Source organism: Cyrtonyx montezumae, unplaced genomic scaffold (assembly GCF_038088225.1).
Source record: "Cyrtonyx montezumae isolate F1298 unplaced genomic scaffold, pur_monq_1.0 scaffold_0, whole genome shotgun sequence".
In the NCBI taxonomy this organism is placed as follows: domain Eukaryota; kingdom Metazoa; phylum Chordata; class Aves; order Galliformes; family Odontophoridae; genus Cyrtonyx; species Cyrtonyx montezumae.
This window is the reverse complement of record NW_027071824.1, coordinates 13086075-13107271: the sequence shown is the minus strand read 5'-3', so window position 1 is coordinate 13107271 and position 21197 is coordinate 13086075. Positions and strand designations below refer to the sequence as shown.

Sequence of the window (21197 nt, the reverse complement as noted above, 5' to 3'; positions counted from 1 at the left end):
CCAACTGTACATACAGCTGTCTCAGCTCTTAACACTCTCCGAAAAAACAACTTTCCTTGACCATAAAGAGCATAAAATGTGAAAGAAAACACTACTGCATGCAAGAAACCTCTCCTTAGTAAAAGCGATTCTAACAAAAACACCATTTCTCCATTGTCTAGAACAGATATCTTCTTGAGTGAAATAACAAGATGAATAAAGACAACCTCCCTTAAACTCCACAGAGAACAGAAGAGCAGGAAATAACAAAAGGGAAGACATTTTATGAGGCAAGTATACAAAACTAAGCCACCAAGGGACACAAAGCTAAATTTAACGTGAGAAACACAAAGGCTACACTTATTATGGATTTGGGATACAATTGTTTAAAAGAAAACTTCACTGACCCATGTTTCAGAAAATACAACTCTTATTTCAGAGCACCAGGAACCCGAGGTTTCTGGGAAAAATGCTTTAAAACTAATTGCTTCAGCCTAATGTAACTCTACTGATATTACCAGTTTCCTTCACTTGCACAAGTTGAGGATTCACACTGTAGTTACTTCCAGACAAAACAGATATATTTTTCCGTCAGACTTCTATAATGGAGTATTAGTGCAAATTGCACAGTTTAGATGAGCACAAGTTGTGGAAAAGATTGACAACACCATTTCTGCTGATGCATTTCTAGAATCACCAGTGGTGGACCTCCACTTGCCAAGCCTCACAAATATTACGACTTGCCATTTCCAGTGATAGTGTAAAGTAATGAGTCTTTAAAGATTAAAAAGCTTCCCATCAAAACAGGACATTTCACCAACTATACTCTTTCACGTGAAGAAGACGAGGAAAACAAACGATGTGACAAATATTAACCACATCCCTTAATCCTATAAGCTGTTTGAATCACGGTTGGTATGAAGTAAACAGCACAAAACAGAAAAAGAGTTCTAATACACAGTAATGTATTTTAGAGAAGATGACCATTTCTAGAAGAGCCTGACTAACTATAATTATTCTAGCATGGAAACCACAGGGGGCTTCAAAAATTATAAATAAAATAGCCAGGCTGTGTGTTAAGAGCAAAGTTACAGTAAGGTGTGTGTTAGGGTCTTCCCAAGGCTGGGTGTTCAACATCATCAACGATGGAGCAGTGGCACAGCTGCACAGAGAGGTGGTGGAGTCTCCTTCTCTGGAGACATTCAAGACCCGCCTGGACGCCTACCTGTGCAACCTGGGCTAGGGAGCTGCTTTGGCAGGGGGTTGGACTCAATGATCTCTGGAGGTCCCTTCCAACCCCTACAGTTCTGTGATTCTGTGATCTTCCAAAGTAGAAAGCCACGCAGAACACATCAGGATTCCTATGCTTTCAAACACTTGAAGCTGGGCATAAGTGTGGAGATCAGACAGGTGGGATGGCAGGTATTCATTACTTAGTGTGCTAACAGAGAACGGGGCCTCATAAATGCTTATGGTATCTTCTTAAGATCCACATTCAGCCTTCGGCAAACCTCTTTCACAATTCTTTTGCCCAAGGTGAATATTTTCTGACATGGTGTGTTACAGGAGATATGTACAAGATGAGACCAACACACTTTTAAATTAGGTAACAGAAGGATCCAGCTTGATAACAACTTCAGTGGCATTAGAGGAACGAGCATCAACCTGTCCAAGTCTGAATCTAAAGTATTAGATATTCACAAGGTAACACTACCTTCTTATTTTTCTCTTTGCCAAGCAAGAGTCAGATTATATGCACAAAAAAAGTCCCTTTACACACAGATGTCCTCGAATGTATAAAAAAAAATGACCTATATCATCCTGGAATGGGAGAGCCAGGTAAATTACTCAAACTAATGCTTGTTTTACAGGTACTTGCTCTCTCGAGAAAAATGCAACTACACAGTGCCTATAAAGATTCCAATCCGGGAAGAATTCTCAGTTTCTATTTCAACCACTGAGATAAAAGGTTAGAAATAAATCAAAACCAAACCAAACATAAACCATGCAGCAATATTAAAGAGAATTTCCAATTGCAGCTTGTAAAATCTGACTTGAACCATGAGCACTCGAGCTCTGCTCTAAATCTAAAGCCTGTGATTTTCACATTAGAACCAACGTGGGCAAAATCATGGCCCAATCCCATCTCATTTAAACTAAAGCCAAAGCTATGTTGCAATTCATGCAGGAAAAAATGGGTTGTATAAGAGAAGGCATGGTCTCTCAAGATGCCACTCCAGCCACAAAGGAAAATACTTAGTTTTGCTAACATCTGTATATATAATTGCCAAGTATGGCTAATAAGACAAGCTGGTTTCATTAACCACAGGTTGCCCAAGATTTCTAACAAATAATGCTACGAGCTGAGCATGATTTTTCTTCTGTGCTGCGGATGCCTTCCCTTAATGCTGCCTCCAACAGTAAGTAGTTCTCTGCTTGTCTGCAACGAGATTTAGCTCAACACATGCCACCCTAGAGTCCTCTTGACTTGGAAAATGAGAGGAAGAGTTGGCCTGTTTGGCTGCTTTCAAAAGAGTTCTTGCTCATAAATTATCATTTTGAATAAACAAATAATTTGCTTGTTAAGCATTTCCCTGTGTGGTTTCCTGAACCTCAATTCTTCTCCTCTTCCCTAGCTCAGCATACCCTCAAGTTGGGTTGTTGTTGTCATCAGGCAAATACAAGTGCACAGAGGCACAAAACAACCCCCTGGCCTCATGCCTCACACCATTTCCCCCAAGCAGTCTTTCCCTGCTTGAAAGGCTGTCATCTAGTAGTCGCTCATCTTGGTTGCACAAAAACCTACAGAACCTTCAGCTAAGCAAGACATCTCCTCAGAACACACTGTGTTAATGGTTTTCCTTTGCAGGCAGCAGGCCATTTCATCTCTCTGCAGCTGCCCCTCATTTTATTCACTGGGAGAGCTTTTCTCCCTGGGCAAAGCTTGACTACCCACAGCCAGAAAGTGAAAATATAACTCCTCAACAACCTTGTCTGAAGGCCAGGCAGAAAGGTTTACACTGAATCCTGCTCACACATCATTAGAGCAATAAAGGCATAGGCTGCAGCTAATTTATGAATCATTTGCTCCCAGCATATAAACCGCCCACTTATGTGGCAAAAACGAGTAAACGTGTGCGTCACTGCTCAGAGAAAGTGGAGCAAGCAAAGGCAGAAACATTCCTCACCCAAACCTATGTCAGATTTTTTAAAATGCAGGAGGCAACGAGAGGAGAAAGCCACCACAGATCAACCTATCCATGCTCGCTTACAAGGCCAGGAGGTCCTGCAGGGAAGCCTCTAACATGCCTTGCTCTTTCAGGGGTCTCAGGACCTGTCAGGATCTGGCCCTGCTTCACCAATACACGCTCACGCTGTAATCACTGCATGATCACAGACTGTCCCCCTCAAAACAACAAGAAAGGAGTGGGAAAATTCAAATCTCCACTGGAAACAAGGTGATAGAGCTCAAGAGCAAGCCTGAGCTCTATGGTTAGGATCAGTCCACTCACTCCCAGCCATGTTTGCCTTCTGAAAACAGAAGTTATGGGCTGCAGCCTGCAACACTAGCAGTACTGGAGGTTTCAGGTGGAGCTCTCAACACGTCAAGAGCTAAAGCTCTCCACATTTTCTTCCACTGACCTGGACAAAAAGCCAGCCCAAAGGCTGCACCCACACTCACCCCACACACCACCCCACTGGTGAGGAGAGCCCAACTGGGTGCAGGAGTGCCTGACACAGACAACAGGAGTCAGATTCCTATCCCCTCACTCAACCCGGCATCCTTGCAACACAGCTGTACTGAAATCAACGGAAATGCCAGCAGATGAAGGCCTTGCTTGGGGTTCAGATTGTAATCTGGCTTCCAGCAGCCTCTCTGGCTGCCGCACTGGAAACTTCAGGCTTGGACAAACCTGATACCCCACATAACCACCCCTCCCCAAATCACCTTGTAAAACTATCACGCCATCCTGGGGTCCCCTCACCCCCGGCAGCTCCAGACCTCTGCAGGTGGGAGCAATCCCAGCCTGCAGCTACCCACGGAAGCCCTGGGAACTTACTCAGCTGATGACGGTGCCGGGTGGTCGGCCTCAGCCATGCTCCTGATGTCTAGGAGGGTGGAGGCCTCCTTGCAACTCGCAGCTTAGATTGCACTGTGTCCCAGGCTGAGATAGCAACTTCCAGCTCAGTGTTTCACTGCTCTCAAGTCCACGTGGATCAATACTTTGCTCATGTAAGACTAGGCAGCACAGTAACTCTGCTGAATTACCCTCCTACCTCGTAGGCCCCAGATCACAGGAGATTTCAGCGAAATCACAGCCCGCTCCTCACATGAGGACACCTTATTTGTACTGTGGTAGTCTTCACTCATACCTACACGCTGTGTGACACAGACATAAAACCTTTTGAAATACATAGCATAGCTCAGACTGACTTCCTTCAGTTTCCTTCCCTATTTTGGTGACCCTTGGACTTTGCTTCAGACTGCCTTCCCTGCAAACCAGTAAAACTGCAAGGATATTACTTTATATCCAGTGGCTGGTTATTAAATACTTCTAGCTCCTGCACTTTAAAGGTCAAGAATCCAGAGTTAATTAAGCTGTCATATGAAATTTCTGTAGTAAACTCTCATTTCAAATGGTTTAGAGTTAAGCCACAAATGCTAATTTGCAGAGCAAGTAAAATACATTCTAGGGATGAAAAGATAAAATATCTTACAGTACACACAAAACAAATGAAAAAACTGAGATGTTTAGCATTAAAAAAATTCCAATTTGTAAAAATATTTTAATGGGCAGTACTATCTTAGACAACAACAAAGATTTATTTCAAACTAGCAAATCCACTTTTTGCTGTCTGTTTATATTTTGTTTTACCTTCTGCATAGCAAATCCCTAGATGATTTAAGCCACCACGATATCTAAAAAGGAGTTTTGCTCCGCAGCTATCTCAGAACCACACCATCTGACAGCTGAGAGATGTGCCTGTGTAGGCACCAAACAGCCAGCAGTCATGCTTACTTAGCCTTAAAATTCCTTTAAAAAAGAATTCAGTCAGCTTTGTAACCATTCTACCCAACAAGCAGTTTAATCCGGATGGCACGCTGTGCTTTTTCAAAGTCCCCTCCATTAAAGTAATAAAAGTGACCATCAGTAAATAAAGAGTACTACAAACAGCAATTTACTCACTCACCAGGAAACTGGGCCCAAATATGAAAGCTGTCAATGAAATCCAAACACAGTGCCATACAGATCCCTACTTATACATTTAACACATTACAGTGAAAAGAATTATTTCTATAAACTAAAAAAGCACCAGATGAGCAAGTTTGGCACACCAATCGGAAGGGGAAGAAAGCAGTTATCCTTCAACTGAGAGGGAAAAAAAAAGGTTTGAAAATATGTGTACTGTTCATGGCTGTGAAGCTCTAAAGCAGCATTGCTGCACACTGGAAGATGGTACCCAGTACGCAGGCAAAATGAATATGAACTCCACCAAAACAAGGAATTTGTTAATAGAGGAAATGAGAGTTCGAAGGTAACAAGAAAAGCTACTAACAGAAAGGGCTATTACAAAAATAAGGAAATGAAATACCTTCCACCCTTCCTTTAAATCTGCTTTGACTTACCACTGACTCCTTGGTTTGACTGGGGGGATTTCTTCTATTTTCTGTACGTACCCACTAAACAACAAATCACTGCTGCTAGTTTAATAAACAATGGCACCTATTGCCACATCAACACATGATGTGATTCTTTCCTCCAAGTTCAAAACCAAAAGCTAGAGCCAAATGAGAGTCAGGAAATACAAAAGGCCGAAAGATAGATTAGAAAAGGGCTCATGTTAAGAGCAAGAAACTATTTTCTGTTCTTGCTAGGCCTTTCCAAAGTATGTTTTGCACAATATTGTGGAACTTGGCTAGTTCAAGTAGTGTAGCAAGAGATCAAGCCTAAGAAAGAGCCAGACTTCTGGTATCCATAAGCTGAAAAATATCGATTCAGTAAGTCTATATTGCTCTACTGTCACTATGGCTTGCGATAACATAGTTGCAAAAATGCTTTCTTGAATAGGAAACACATCAGATCTTTAGATGGGTTTAAGGAAGATAGAGTCAAGCCCTTTTCAGTGGTGCCCAGTGACAGGACAAGAAGCGGTGGGCAAACTGGAAGATGAACACCAGGATGCACTTCTTTACTATGTAGGTGCCAGAGCACCAGCACAGGCTGCTCAGGGAGTTCATGGAGCGTCCATGCTGGGATATGTCCAGAAAATGCCTCGACCTGGGCCTGTGCAGCCTGCTCTGGAGGAGAGCATTGCTAGAGCTGGGGTTGGATCTAGAGGTTCCTGCAAACCTCAACCATGCTGTGATTCTTTGAAATCCCATATGAACTTTAAAACTGCAGGTAAGACCAAATTCCTTAACGTCTGAAGCTCTGATGGTATCAGTGGTCTATAACCCTGATAATTACACGTTTCTAGATTTGCAATTTATCTTTTTTTTTAACTGAAATTTCCTGATATTCATTTAGAAACAGAAAGTTTCTCTGAGATTAAAAGCTAATGCTTTTACATCCATGCATTTTAAAAACATTTATATCATTTACATTTAATACAGTTAAGATAAACTCTTTGCACCTCCAGTTTTTAGTACCTCCATGAATACTGGTTATAACAGCAGCTAAAAAAGTACTCATGGAATTTGACGTTGAGAACTTTACTGAGGCTGCTGGATCCCTTATATTTTTTTTAAAGCATTTAGGTTTGCAATATGTCATCCGAGTCTGATAAATTTAATCATAGTAAGCAAAACAATGTCCACAGGATTTATGTCCTACTATTTTCTCTCCTATTTTATGAGAACCTTGAACTGGAGAGATAAGTATTAGGATTTCATCAACCATTAATCTGACCAAGGATTATTTTACGATGTCGAGAGTGCAGCCCATTTGTCATTCACCATACCAGCATGAACCTGGCACCTCAAAGGATGTGCCGAACACAATACTCCTGGGCTAGGCTCAGCCTCTGGGAACATCACGAGGCCTATGACATGCAGAAAAGATGTCAGGCTGCTGTTTGATCAGCAGGTAGAGCAGATGAAGGCTCTGCCTTTTTGACTTTTCAATACATTCCTTGTGTTAAGGCTAGAGGAGTGCAGTATGATGGAGAAACATTTCTTACACCTCCAAGTCCCTGCACTCAGTGAGGTCTGGTGTTGGGCCCAGAAAGTGGCAGAATGGCTCTGGACCACCCTGTAAAGCTGCAGAGCTCACTGAAGCAGATGAGAGAACCATTTCTTGCATCTTCTCAAATACTAAGGGAATGGTGAGAGAAACAAAATTCCCAGCTCATGGCTAAACAACGAATGGAGAAGCACAAAGACTTCTAAACTCAATCTTCCTTCCTGACACTGTTTTTGCACTGCTCTGCTCAGTTAACATATGGAATCATGGATTCCTTCCCTGTGGTAAGCACCTCTTTGATACCAGCCGAGACATAGCAAGCTTCAGAGATAACTTACAGACTAAAAGGAAAAACAGAACCACTGAACAACACAACAGAAAGGACTGTTTCCACATTGGCTGAAACTGAACATGCTTACAAGCAGATATTTTTGTAGTGAAAAATGTACAGCACTGCTTTTCTTCATGGTTTCTGCTCTCACATTCAAGAGTACCTGCAGCACAGTTAGAGCTGGAATCGCACCACGGCTGTGGGGATAAGGTTATGACAATGTGCAACCTGAGATCTCTATCAATGATTTGTGTTCTGGGAGATTACAGATTCTTATCTTGTGGCATTACTTGTAGTAATCAGTCAATTTTGACAGCTAATCTAAAGGTCCATAAGTATTGTTGCTCAGAAGCTCAGCAGGTATTGCTGAGATCTGTTTTCAGATAACCCAACTATTTACCTACACTAAAAAAAACACATACCAATGGATGTGCTTTATCTCCTCTCCAGCGGGTTGAAGCTAAAGGTGAATGAAGTGCAACTCACAGACCCAGCAGTTAAACCCCAAACCAGTTCCATTTTTCAGATGGGACACTGACCACATCCCAGCCCAAACCCAGCCACAATGAGAATTATTAATCAAGATGGTGCAACTGTGGGTAAACAAGGACAAATTTTCAGTGTATCTTTATTTCAAGCCTAAGGGACAAATATTGCCATCACGTGATAATACGACTAGCACACATATCTACCCTGGTAGCACTTCAGCCGCAAACCCCCTCAACTATAAACAGCTGAAAGAGTCACACTGAAACGTGTTGACAAATACTGAATTTTACAATCCAATACTGTGTTACGATGTGGGCAATTTGTGCTGAAATTTATGGAGCCTGTGGTTAAAATCCCTAGCGTTTCGCCAGGCTCAGCCTTATACCCCATGCCGTTTTATCTCGTCGCACTGGCACATATGCTGACAGGTTTGCACAAGGGCCTTTGTGGATAGGAACAATGAGAGAGGCGCGCACAGAACAGGAAAATGGGTGGTGACCACCAAGGACTGGAAAAAAAGCTTCTTTCAAAGGAAGGTCTTTGAAAACATTCATTACACCCCACCCAGCTATTTTCACTACAATATTTCAGTACATAAAACAACACAGGGAAAATAAACAGACCACCCTTAAAAACGCTGCGAGCTCTCCAGTCCCTGAAAAAGACCGTCAAAGCCGTAACACCACAAAAATCTTCACCAAGCATGGTTGTGTAAGAGGCATCCACTGTAACCTTGCTCAAGCAACAGTCTCACGTGCATCCAGTTTCTCTACATAAGCAGAGTAAATTAGACATCTTTGCTTTCAGAGTAAAGCCATCAACAAGTGGCAGTGCCTGGTAAATAAATGACAGCAAGCATTCATAGGGATCATAAAGTAAATAGATTGCAACAACTTAAAAAAGTGTTACAGAAATGAATGGCTTTCCATAGTGCATTCCAGTTGTGCTTTTTTATTTTGTATTTGCTAATTTCACCAGTTAAAAGTTTTAACTAATAAAATATATAGGATAAAACAACTGCAAGACAGAAAAGGACCAATAAAACTGATCTACAAAGAAACGGGGCTACAAAATCAGCACATACTCGGGGTAGAGCCCAGGCTTTTGCTAAGGCTTGCCTCCACCACAGTCAGTGAGGTTACCAGTAAAGCACTGATAGAGCAAGTGAACCCCTCTCTATCTTGGGAGCAAAAAACATCCCTCCTTCTCTTAAGGATTTGAGCTGCTCTGTGTTGATGCCTTCCATAGCTATCTGAACCCCAAATTCAGGTAGCAGAACATCTCTGAAGGAAGCTCAGCCAGCCTGCTGATCACACTGCTTTACTTCAAACATACAGTCCTTGCACTGGATGCTCAAAAGATGATGCACACCAGCTCAAAACAAAATGCTTTTCCTCCTTTAAAGAATGTCCAAAGCAATGATCTAAAATTACTTTGCATCACTGCCTGATAAGAAGTCATGTCTTGTCTTTCCAAAGTGTCAAATCCTTTAAACACTGCTGCTAATACAGCTAAGAAAACAGCTCTTGTAATAAAACCTTTATGAAATGATGTTGACTCTGTTACTTTTTGAATCTTGATCATTTTAATATGTGCTCAGTTATGACGCAATGTAATGGTATCTCTGTCTCCTGATTCGTGGTCACTTGCAGGCATGCACAATAAGATGGATGTCCAGAGACCCAGAAAGACAGATTAAACAGTCACTTCTCTGGCAAGAAGTGAACAATAACTCTTAAGAACAACAATACAGACATTCCTAAATTTTGATTATTCCATGTCACACAGTTTCCTCAACTTCCTGAAACAACTATCCAGTGTAAATCCTGAGAGCCAGGCTGCCTTTTTTGCACTGTGGAATGCAAGTTTTGTCTGTACAAGCATCCTGGGACACAGGTCATTCTCAGTTCCAGCTTTTCTTTCAGGGGGCTGTTATTTTACACAGTACCACTTCAACCGTCCATCTCCTCTTAAGCCATCAGGTAAAATGAGATGCAAGTGATAACTTCACATGGTGTGTGATTCTGATCTCTTAGTTTAGAGGTCTGTCGCTCGTTTAAACTGATAAAATAGGAAATCAGTAGCTTGATTTACAGCTAAAATCAGAAACTGGAGGTCTCTTATGTCAGAGGAACTGATGCCCTGACTGCTCACCCTTGTACATACACCAGATTACTGCCCATCACTGTCTGAGCCACACTCATTCAAACTGCAGTGGGAAGAATAAAGAAACCGGTGATCACTAGAAAGTAGCACAAGTCACTGAGATGTTCGTTATCTGGAACAACCCTCATCATTTCCTTGGCTGCCTGCGTCACTGTGATGAGCACTCTCATGGCTGACCTGCCTCTCAGGATCTGGCAGAAACAAGAAGGACATCGAAACTCTGGTACTTGAGGAGGAAACAGTTGTGGCCTCTCCAGACTCAACTACAGAATTTCAAGTATTCTAAATATTAAGGCTCGGTTCTGTCAGGAAATGGCCGACAGCTCAACTGATCCATAGCCCTGAATAATTAATTGCTCGCTACACAGAAACTTACAAAGGGAACTGACAGCAATAAGGGATATCTACATTTTCTATTATAAACCAAGAATAACCGGATGCAGCCATTCTTTTTCAGCATTCCTTGCTTAATCTGTGTTTCTTTTCCTACTGCTGCATACCGACTCTTTTGAATTCCTGTGTACCTAGAAATCTGAGGACGGCTGATCTAGATGAGTATAGAAGATGATAATGAATGGGAAGCAGCAAAGCTGGGAAGCATTCAATATCAGATTTCTCTCTGTTTTCTTCTTATTTCAGAATTATGAATTAACAGTATCAGTATTTTGCCATTATTCCCGATGGAGCTTTTATCTTCTTTGAAGATAACCAAACAAGGCATACACTGCATATACTGTGCCTGATTCCCATCTCCATCACCATCCCACCTCTCCAGAAGGGAAGGGGAGGTAGGAGCCTAAGAACTGTAATAAGTTACAGTTATGACAATAACATGTGGAAAATAGAACTTAGTTATTTGACAAAACAAGATCTCTTTAATGCAGTGCAATTCACTGTCACCATTTTACTATTAAAGTCCCTTGTATTCACATAACAGAAGATATGCTGCAAATAGCCAGATCTTGGACACACATCAGAACCTCACATTTCAGTTGTGCCTAAGTTAGCATCAGCAGGGCAATGAAAGAAACACAGAAAGAATAACCATCTTCCCTGCTAACATAAATAATCACTACTCCATGGGTCTAGCAGACACTCTGCACCAGGGAGTGGTACCTCCATATTTCGTTGTTCTCGTTCTAACTGTATGCCAGTCAGTTTTCTCACAAGAGAGCCCAAGATACACATGCTGATATGTCTGTGAATATATCAGTGCATACATAAGGGGTCACAAACATTACACAAAACAGACAGTACTTCCCAAGATGAGGACAAAGGCACTCATCCTTTTTTGAGCTGAGTCTCAACAACTCCCAGCACAATTTAAGAAACACACCTCGTGCCTCCTTAGAGCAGCTCTTGGAAAATGCAACTTTTCCTTCTTATCCCTTTCTAAATTAAATTATCTTAGTGAACCTTAATCAGCCTCAACAGTTGTTCCAAAAATGACTGGTTTTAGGAGAAAGCAGAAAGAAAAGAAAAAAATAAACAAAACAAAACAAAATCCCCCACAACTGTACTCACTGTCAAAAATAATGATTTTCTTATTAGAAAAGACAACTGGGATGGAACGTAGGCCAAAGATGAGGTAACAGTTGTACCATATGCCTACCCCAAACACCAGTGGAAAGGAATGACGAGATGGGCACAGAGTGAGCAGGTATGTACCTGTACTCATTCGTGCTTAATCCAAAAGGCAACGTTGCTTGCAAAAATATATCCTTACAAGTTATATTTGCACACCAGTGTGGTTAACTACATTTATACAAAACATGCTGCCATGGCCAAGAGTAGTTATAAAAGGATTTTTATCCCTCCATAAAAGAAAAAATAGAAAGTCCATTCATATACAATACAGAACATGAATAAATATTTAAATCTTCTAAGGGAACAAACAGTGTGAAGTGAATTTAAGATTAAGAAAGCTTAATAATGCAAAATGTATGGCAAACAACATCAGTAATTACTTCTAAAAAGCAGAGCACAGCACAACATTCATCTACATTGTAGAAACATAATTAGATTTGACTTAATACAGTTCTTAGTCACTTGTGAATAGTCAATAGTGTTATTTATGAAATAACAAACCTTAGTGAAATACACCTTATGTATATCATTTTACTCCCATTTTTCTTCATCTTATTCACCATTGTACATATCAACTACCAATTATCAACTTTTCCCCTCCATTCTTATTGTCATTTCCTCAAACATGTTATAGACTTCCACCAATTTCTGGGGATTTTCCCATTAGTCATTCAAAGAAAACTTGAAAACATAAAAATAAATAAATAAAAAAATCTCCAAGGGCTGCAAAAGAATAGTCATTAACATAGCAAATTCACACTGGCAAACGTCCAATGGCAGAGAGATCTACTACCTGAGGTCAGCACCTAAGAATTAAATAGGTGATCTTTATGAACAATATTAAATAAAGCTTTATTATCTACCATTAAATGTTTACAATGGCTAGAATACGCTGTTTAGCTTTCACTAATGAAAGCTAGAAAAAGGCTTTCTGAAAGCCCAACGAGAAGACTTGCCCATGGTATGACAAGAAGGGGGAAATCCCACTGACCTATTATATTTTCAACAAAGCTTCAAATCAGAGCAGAGGTGGAGTGTTGGCCCATGCCTCTGTAGATGCAGAGATTTTATACATTATGATTATATCAGTTTTTATTAAAATCCTGAATGAAGACATGTTTCTCTGAAACTCTGACTTACTAAGAGCTTTGGGAGAAGGGTGAACGACAGTGTCAAACCTCATCAGTCCAGAAAGGATGAATAACAACCTGTCTAACCTGTAGATCAGAGGTAAAAGGATTCACCTGAATTAAAACCAATTGAATCTGAGCATTTCTTTAAAAGAACAACCTGGACAATTCACGTTGCTTTCAGAGATGGAAATCCAGCCCATTCTAATATTTACTATGTTGTTCTACTGGTCAGTCACCTTCACCATCAAAATATTTGCACAGTTTTTATTTTTCCTCCATAAGAATTAACCTCTCACTGTCTATTTTTATAAGTCTGAAGTTATTCTGGGCATATAGGTGTGCCAACTGGATACCACTTGACTTTCAGCCTCTGTTTTATATTCCCAAAATAAAATAAAACTTCTAACCAGCATGTCTTGCGTCACCGACATATTCTGTGCAGAAACATAATGCAAATTCAAAACAAGCATTTAAAAATCAGAAAACCAAAGGCTGAACAGCAAAGAATGCAGAATTGCAAACTGGAATCCAGCGAAGGTTGGAAGAAAGACAGGGAAACAAGCAAGATAAGCTACACGGCTTGGTGAGGGAAAAGAAATAACACACATTCCCAGAAAGTACAGTGTTTGCACCTACTCTGATGATTGCCATTTCTCCTTCTCCATTACATATGTACCAGTTACAGCAAATTGTTATTGAGGTTCTTTTGTAATTACACCATTCACCATCACACGTGATGGCAGGAATATTTCTACAGATGAACTGTGACTGACAGTAAAAATCTATGAGCACCTGGAGTGCCTGTAAAGCCAGTGGCTGTAAAAGGACTGAATTGCCATGGAGCATGTCCTCTGGTGTAGGGTGGACTCAACAGTTCTGTATAGTCAACCTCCAAACTGGTCTTTCTCATGTATTTTGGGAGCTACAGCTACTTAAATAATCACCTTGAAATGTTAAACTCCTCACTTCCTTGTTTTAGCATTAAAACAGACAAACAAAACAACAACCAGCAACTAAACAACTGGGAAAATCACCTTTGGCATAGGAAGGGAGATGTCCCAAGCCTGTAAACCACTGGACTCGCAATTCAGAATCCATCCTAACACTGACACACACCAAGAGGGAAACCAAACATGCTAGGGAAGAGCAAAAAACAAAACAAAACATACATATGGAACTCCATCCTAACAATGGTACTTGTGGTACTACAAAGATGAAGATCCAGCAAGGATTCAGAAGAATCCTGGATGAAAGACAAGTATGTGCAGCTACAAAGCCCAAGTTTCTCCCTTGTATGATCCACCACAGGGGGAATTGCAGCTGCCTTCTGGACTGATTCTCACCTCACTAAATTAAAAAATAAAAAATAGAGTTATTCTGATGTCTGTGGGTAAAAGATTACAATAAAGATCTTCAAAATAAGTTTTGGTTTCAGTTTACTGTCACTGACATAAGACAGGAAAACAGAAAATTTGCTTTCAGATTTGCCTATGACATGCAACACTCCCTGTATCAAATCAGCTGCTAGAAGACAGCCACTGTTTGGCAAGAGAAGGACCATCCAAGTTTGTGTTAAGTTCTTCTGCGTGGTAGCCAAGCAGATGAAGATAAAGATTTAAAATAAACAAACAAATAAACAGACAAATAAACAAACAAATAAATAAAAGTAGGCAGAAACAACAAACTGGAGGGAACTTCAAACAAAATAGGGGGTCTGCATGGAAAAAGTAGCTCTTTCTACAAGTCTGTTACATCAAAACAATGTTGAAAATCGTGGCATTTCATAGGCCAAGAAACAATGAATGTATTGCTAGCTTATAACATAGTATTTCCAGTGTCTCAAAAATACATGTAACACTGTTGGAGGAAAAAAAAAATATATATATATATATATATATATATTGAAGAGTATTAGAAACTGATAACATTTTAAGTACAGCAAGAAGGATCATTAACAGAGCTTCGTTAAATGATATTCTCTACCACAAAGAGGCCTGAGCATGGAGAGAACTGGAAGCCAGATTTTTATCAAACATCTCTGGAGGAAGTAGATAACACAACTCAGAAAATGGTAGAAAGATTTGGGAGTGCCGTCAGCAGACTTTGGGAGAGGAAGGGGAAAGGAGACAACCCAAAAAAAAAAAAAAATCCCATGGGCGCAGAAAGACTTCAAGGGCATGGAAAGTATTTTAAGGCACAGACACAGAGTTAGATAAAGGGCGAAGTGGAAGAACTTTTCACCCCAAGTGTCTTGCTTTACACAGGGTGAAAGGTGCAAGCGTGGCTGAAATACAGGAATATCTGGACTCCTTTAAATCCCAGTTATGCAAGCAGAGATCATCCCAATTAACTAAGCTTTCAGAACAGTCAGAAGGACAAAGATGAATTCTGTTGAACTCCATGAATAACATTTATGACGAAAAGGCTCCAGCCTGCCCAGTAGGCTTTATCAGCCTCATCTACTAAGACTTGCACCTGAAATGGTCTAAAAGATCCATTTATCCCCACAAGGATACTGTAAAGAAGAAACCTTACTGTGTAAAAACTTTTAGGAAGGATAAATGTATCTCCTCTACTCTGTAGTACCTTCAAAGAGACATACAAGACTGCAACTGTGGAGATACAACTTCACATTGAGATCTGTTTTCTATCTGCACCAGTGCTCTTTCTTTACCTATGCAAACCACTCAGAGTGGCTCAGTAGGCCTCACAATTGTACTTGTGCATCCAAGATCACCCTCAGCCCTTCTCAGAAAGGACGGCACAACTCTAGGTAGGACATCTCTCCAGCCGCAACAATTTCATTTACTGAAAGCCTTTGGCAACATCTTTCCCACCTCTGGCCTGAACAAACTGCCGTCGGTCTGCACAGCTCAGGTCTCACGTGTTTTACCTCTGGTCTGACTGCTTACCTAAGCTCCCTAAAATAGCACATTTTCAAGCATGCTTCCACTTCTGACTACAGCATAACTCAGCAGTCCTGGAGGCACTGAGCACTTGCAGCCTCCTCTCTGCAGACAAACGGGACGTGCAAGAGCTCCTACGTGTTTTACACTGACTTCTCAGCACAGCGAGTATTTTTCTAATGCTCTCAATGTTTAATACTTCTGTTTTCAATCGTTTTGTGGTTTACTCCCTGTTTGGATTTGCCACTGGGGAATAGGGGACTACTTTCTTCTGTAGTGAGATAGTTTTGTCCAACACCCATTCACAGCTACAGTATGACAAATCCACAAGTACATAAGACAGCAAACTTACTTCTCTCCTATTTCTGCTTGTATACTAGAGCTCACTCTCTGGCCTTTGTTTCTGCATAAGCACCAGTTTTGCAACTTGATTTTGTCCTGAGGCACGTTTGTTAACTAGCAGACAAACACAGTGCAAATGCATTAGACTGCTCTGCTATCCAGCTATGGTGATACAGCTTTGATGCTAACTCATCAAAGTTTTACTTCACGGAAGTTGTGTTTGACATGCCATGAAAGGAGTCGGCTTGGTGCATCACATCCCTCCCACTTGCCTATTAATAGCCAGATGTAACAACAGCACTGCTGCTGGCAAGCAGACCCCTGCCATCACAGTTTCTGGTTATTTTCTTGGTTTTGTTTTATATCAGAAAACTAAAACTTACGATTTTCTTCCATTATGGTGTTCTTATTATTCTATTATATTCATACCTAATCATTCTGCCATGAAAAGAATCTCTGAAGGTCGCTCCATGAGATACACTTTGTGTTCATCTATTTGAATAGCAAATTAAGAACCTGATTGATAAGAAAATAAGAACCTAACTGTATTGATATGTTAACGTTTTAACATAAATATATATATGTATGTATATATGTTTACCTAAACACTTGCTTAACACAGAGGAAATGCACACAAAATAATAATAAAGAAAGAATTCTCGAAGTATTATGACATTGTAAACTTATTATGGTTAGCTGCAATAAATAGCAAAGCACTTTAGAACAACAGAGACCCACATCATTTGAAGGGTTTTGTTGGATAAAAGTACTTGAAGTTCTTAAATGCAATAATTTCTCTTAGTTTAATGCTTGCACAACAAAATAAAATAGTAGCTTTGTACCTCACACAAGCCTGCACCTTTCTGAAGCTGTCTGACCGGGGCTGTGTGCTCCATCTGGTACTCTCCACAGACCTGATGGACTGAGTTTCCTTAACTTCCTCAGTGCCCTTGCCTTATTTTCTGGGGCAGGGAGAGTGAGTACATCTGCTTTCCCAGGCTGCCTGGACCAGCAAGGCCCTGCCTTCCCCAGGATTACAGGCATAATTGTGAAACAGCAAAATAGTAACTGGCAGCAGTAGCTGGAGAAGGAGCACTGGAGAGAGGGCAGAGTTTTTGAAGGATAGTCGGGGCAGGCTAGTCAGGAACGTGACAGCATAACTGTCCTTGACATTTTCAAACTGGCAAGTACTGCACAACAGTAGCCAGGCTGCAAACACAGAATGCATTTAGGTACTACAATTAGAGTTTAGCAGTTGCTCCTATGTGCCCATTCACAACCAAATGTCTTTAAATAAATATTTTTACAAAGAACGTACGTACCAGTCAACATGTTCAGTTATAACGAGTAATTAACCCTCCTTGAAGTATTCCTTGGCTAATAACCAGACTTTACTCTGAACACTGATTTTCCATCTTAAAAATAGTAAGAATTCCGGTCATTTTTAAAAAATGATGACTCCATTTCAAAAGAGATAAGGCTCCCTTAAAAATAAATAATGAGATTTAAAAAGGTTTGTGTACATTTGTGCATACACACATTGGAACGGCAACACACATGCAAATGTGCAAGGCTCAGCAGTCCATGCATCTGCTTCCCCATCTCTGCGTTTTTGTAAACAACTGGGACATGGCTTCAAACTTAATTTTTATGGCTTAATCGATAGAAACAGATGAACAAAACAAATAAACAACAACAAAAACAGACAAAAGGCAGCTAGGAGCCTCACTCACCTGAATACATCTCCAAGAATTAAGGCTTCAGCAGTAAACATCGCATAATTCATAGTAAGTCTACAAGAGCTATCAGTGCAGCCAGGATAATACATTTCCTTCATTTTCATCAATAGCAAACATTCTTAAAGTTAGGATAGATGAATTATACTGATACAGCACCTCAAAGCACTAACTGCATTCTCTGACTTAGCAATATTGTAGTACAGAACAAGTTTACATATACATATGGTAGTTATATGTATATATATGTATATATGTAGTAGTTACCCTTCAGAAAGTTACTCATGCTTGGATTTAGAGTATCTGTAATTTCAAAGGTCCTCTGCTGCAGGGGGGAGGGAGAAAAGACAACAAAAAACAGAGGACAGAAGTATGTTAGAAGCACTAGCAAACATTATCCATTTAAACTGCTAATGGCAAGCTCTGCTGTTATATTTTTATCATTGCTTTTCTGCAAATTACTTTTATCAGTGATAATTTAGCTTTTATTTCATTATCTAGCACAGCAGGAAAAAGGAAAACAGATTTGTTTTACAGCAGCTCCAGCACTTGCTCTGTCCATTAACATTGACAGATGAAGGTAAATTAAAGCTCTTAGACCATATTTTCAGCATGTATGATAATGAAACTTCTCTATCTAACCAATGTGTGTTTCTAAAGGAGTACAGAGTGCATGTTAATGCTTTTATTTTCTCCACGCAGTGAATAGAAGTTTTCATATTTTAGAGAAAACGATGTTGCACATTCTCAGCTTTTTCTATGTTAAGTTCTATCAGCCTCCAAAAACATCTCAACGCAAACAGGGAGAATCAACGTTTTAAACAAGGAAATTATTGTATTTCTGAGCTGAGCAGTGAAATAGCACTTTCCTTCCTTTCAGTTTTCTTAAGACCACAAAACCACAGAGAAATTGTGTTTGATTAAAATATTATATATCGATAAAGAACACTTAAAGGATGTTATTTGTTCAAATGTTGTTCTTCATCCTTTACTCAGGCATATTTTAAGCTGTTCTACTCACTTCCACAGAGGTAAACACAGTGCTTTACAACTTTCTTCTAAAATAATAAACTTATTTATAGAAGCTAATGTAACTACACAGCTGTTCTGGGCAAATGCTGGCCTTTCCATTTAAGTGATAGCATAATGGCTTTGATTACAAACAATTTTGCAGGAAAAAAGCCAAAATATTATTGACTAAAAATGTAACTAACAGTCATTAGTAATAGCCATTCTCTTAAGGAGTAAAGTCACTCCCGTTCTTGCACAAAACATCCTTTCCCCATAAACCCAATGAAAAGCCTCACTAAGCAAACCAGAATTTCAAAACATCTGCTAACTTGCACTTTTTCTGAAGACCTCTTGAGCTAACATTATAAAATAGAAATAATTCCTTGAATTCCTTAATTCTGGATATCTGGGATAGTTTTAACTTGTGACATGTGGACAATGTGAAAAGGTTCTCAAAAGGAATAAACATCATTACTGTTTGCTCACCTTGAAATTGCCACCACAACCAAACACAAACACTTATTAACATATAATGCAAAATTAAAAGCTAGTGACAAGGTGTTTCAAAGAGAAGAATACTCTATGTTGTAAAAACAAAATGAAAGAGTTCTGCTACCATAATTTCTTTAATGATTTGTGTAACAAATTGCCCACTGTTAATTGTCAAATTCCATTTTATTTCCTAATAAAAACTTTATTTTTTCTTAGAATTTCAAGTCTGAGATAAAATTAGTGTAGCTCTTATGTCCCCTCAGCAATCATTACATGACCAATTACAAACAAATTTTACTGCTGGAACAGGTCACTGATGAAAATAGATTAATATTAAAGAGCATGGAAATTTGGAAGAGCATGAAAATACTTCTTGGACTTGCACCAAGGCGATTTCAAAGCACAAACATGAATATAATTTAATCATTTCCTTACAAGTAGGCTTGGGGACAGGGCTCCCAAAGCGATGATAAAAATGAAGTCACAGAGAATATATTTTAAGAGGACCTTTGCTGAGCTGAGGGGAGAGGAAGAACATGTTAGTTAAATATTTTTAACCAGCTTTCCACAGATGGGTCTAAATCCAGCTCTTACGATTCTTCTCTGTCATAACCCACTACAGAGGTCAAAGGCTGATGCTTTCCCAGAGGTTCACTGTGCATAACAAACACTAAGATTCCCCAAATTTGGTTTATATGTAACGGCCCTAGTGCTGTGGTCATTTACATCCCATACAGTCCCATTAGTATTGAACAGGGCATAAGCAAGGGCAGAGAAAGGCACAAAATCTTCCACATTTTCGATTGACTTTTTTATTCATGCCTGCAAGAAGTTGGTGCTTCTTTAAAATGTGCTTATTTAAAACATGCTATGAATAGATGACAAAACTCCTTCTCTACTAATACACAAGCATATTGTCATAAATAGCAATACTTTTTTCTAACGTATTAAAACTATTAGCGATCTGTTTTCAAGCACTACAAAGATTTCTTTTGTTTTGATTAGAGGTTCAACGAATTATCTGTGATTGTCAGCTTTCCAAGCTGGACTGGAGGAGTAAGTTCAATACCCTATGGATAACCTGGAGAAATCCTGGAGACATTCGGTCTGTGGGAGCTTGGCTGTGCTGCCAAATATGAAGTCTTCGCTTCTTATGCCAGGCATCTGACCTACATGCTGTTCCAGGTCTATAATTTATCTTAAAACCAACAGAAGGGACACCGGTAGGACAGGGAGGGCTGAATAAGTGTGCTAAACTGTCTAGGAAATTGTTGTTCCAACTGCAGTTGAGGACTACTGTTTCTAAAACTCCAATCAAACCAAAAATTGTTCCTTGAACTTTTCAAAACCCTTCAAAAAATACAGAAGCCAGCACACTGGATATTGTTCCAAAAGAAGCCACCAGAACTATCAAAACAGGAAAGAGAAACTACTGAGCTTCATGAGACATGGTTATCATCAGCAAACTCCATTTAAGGGGATTTTTTTTTCCACTCCAAGCTGTTCATACAACACTAGGGAAGTACAAAGGGACCTTAATGATGCCTTTCTATGCACAGCCTGACTGGCACCACCCACCCACCACCCATTGGGGCATGTGGGCTCTGAGAGCAGGTGCTGCAGAAGCCATAGACAAACACCTGAAGGTTAGTGTCTTCACAACACAATGTGAATGAGAATTAGCTTGTGTTGTTTTTGTGAATATGGCAGGTACCTGTAAACCAATCCTCTTCACACTCAGTTGATCTCTGACATTATCGTGCCCTACAAATATACAGAACTTGTTTGGCACACGATGATGTTCCAAAAACAAGAACAGCATTGTAATTATGGTTTTACTT

At 39.9% G+C, this 21197-nt stretch overlaps 1 protein-coding gene across 2 annotated transcripts in view; it reads right to left on the bottom strand.

Annotated features, from left to right (window-relative positions):
• Nucleotides 1-21197, bottom strand: part of EPAS1 (endothelial PAS domain protein 1) — a 77919-nt gene that overhangs the window by 34687 nt on the left and 22035 nt on the right. The window contains exon 1 of one of the 2 annotated variants that reach the window (XM_065754806.1): nt 4041-4093. The exons of the other annotated variant lie outside the window; for it this stretch is intronic. Coding sequence (XP_065610878.1) covers nt 4041-4078 — 38 coding nt within the window. The 5' untranslated portion in view covers nt 4079-4093. Of the gene's footprint in view, nt 1-4040; nt 4094-21197 lie in introns of those variants that run through there. 2 annotated transcript variants of the gene reach the window in all.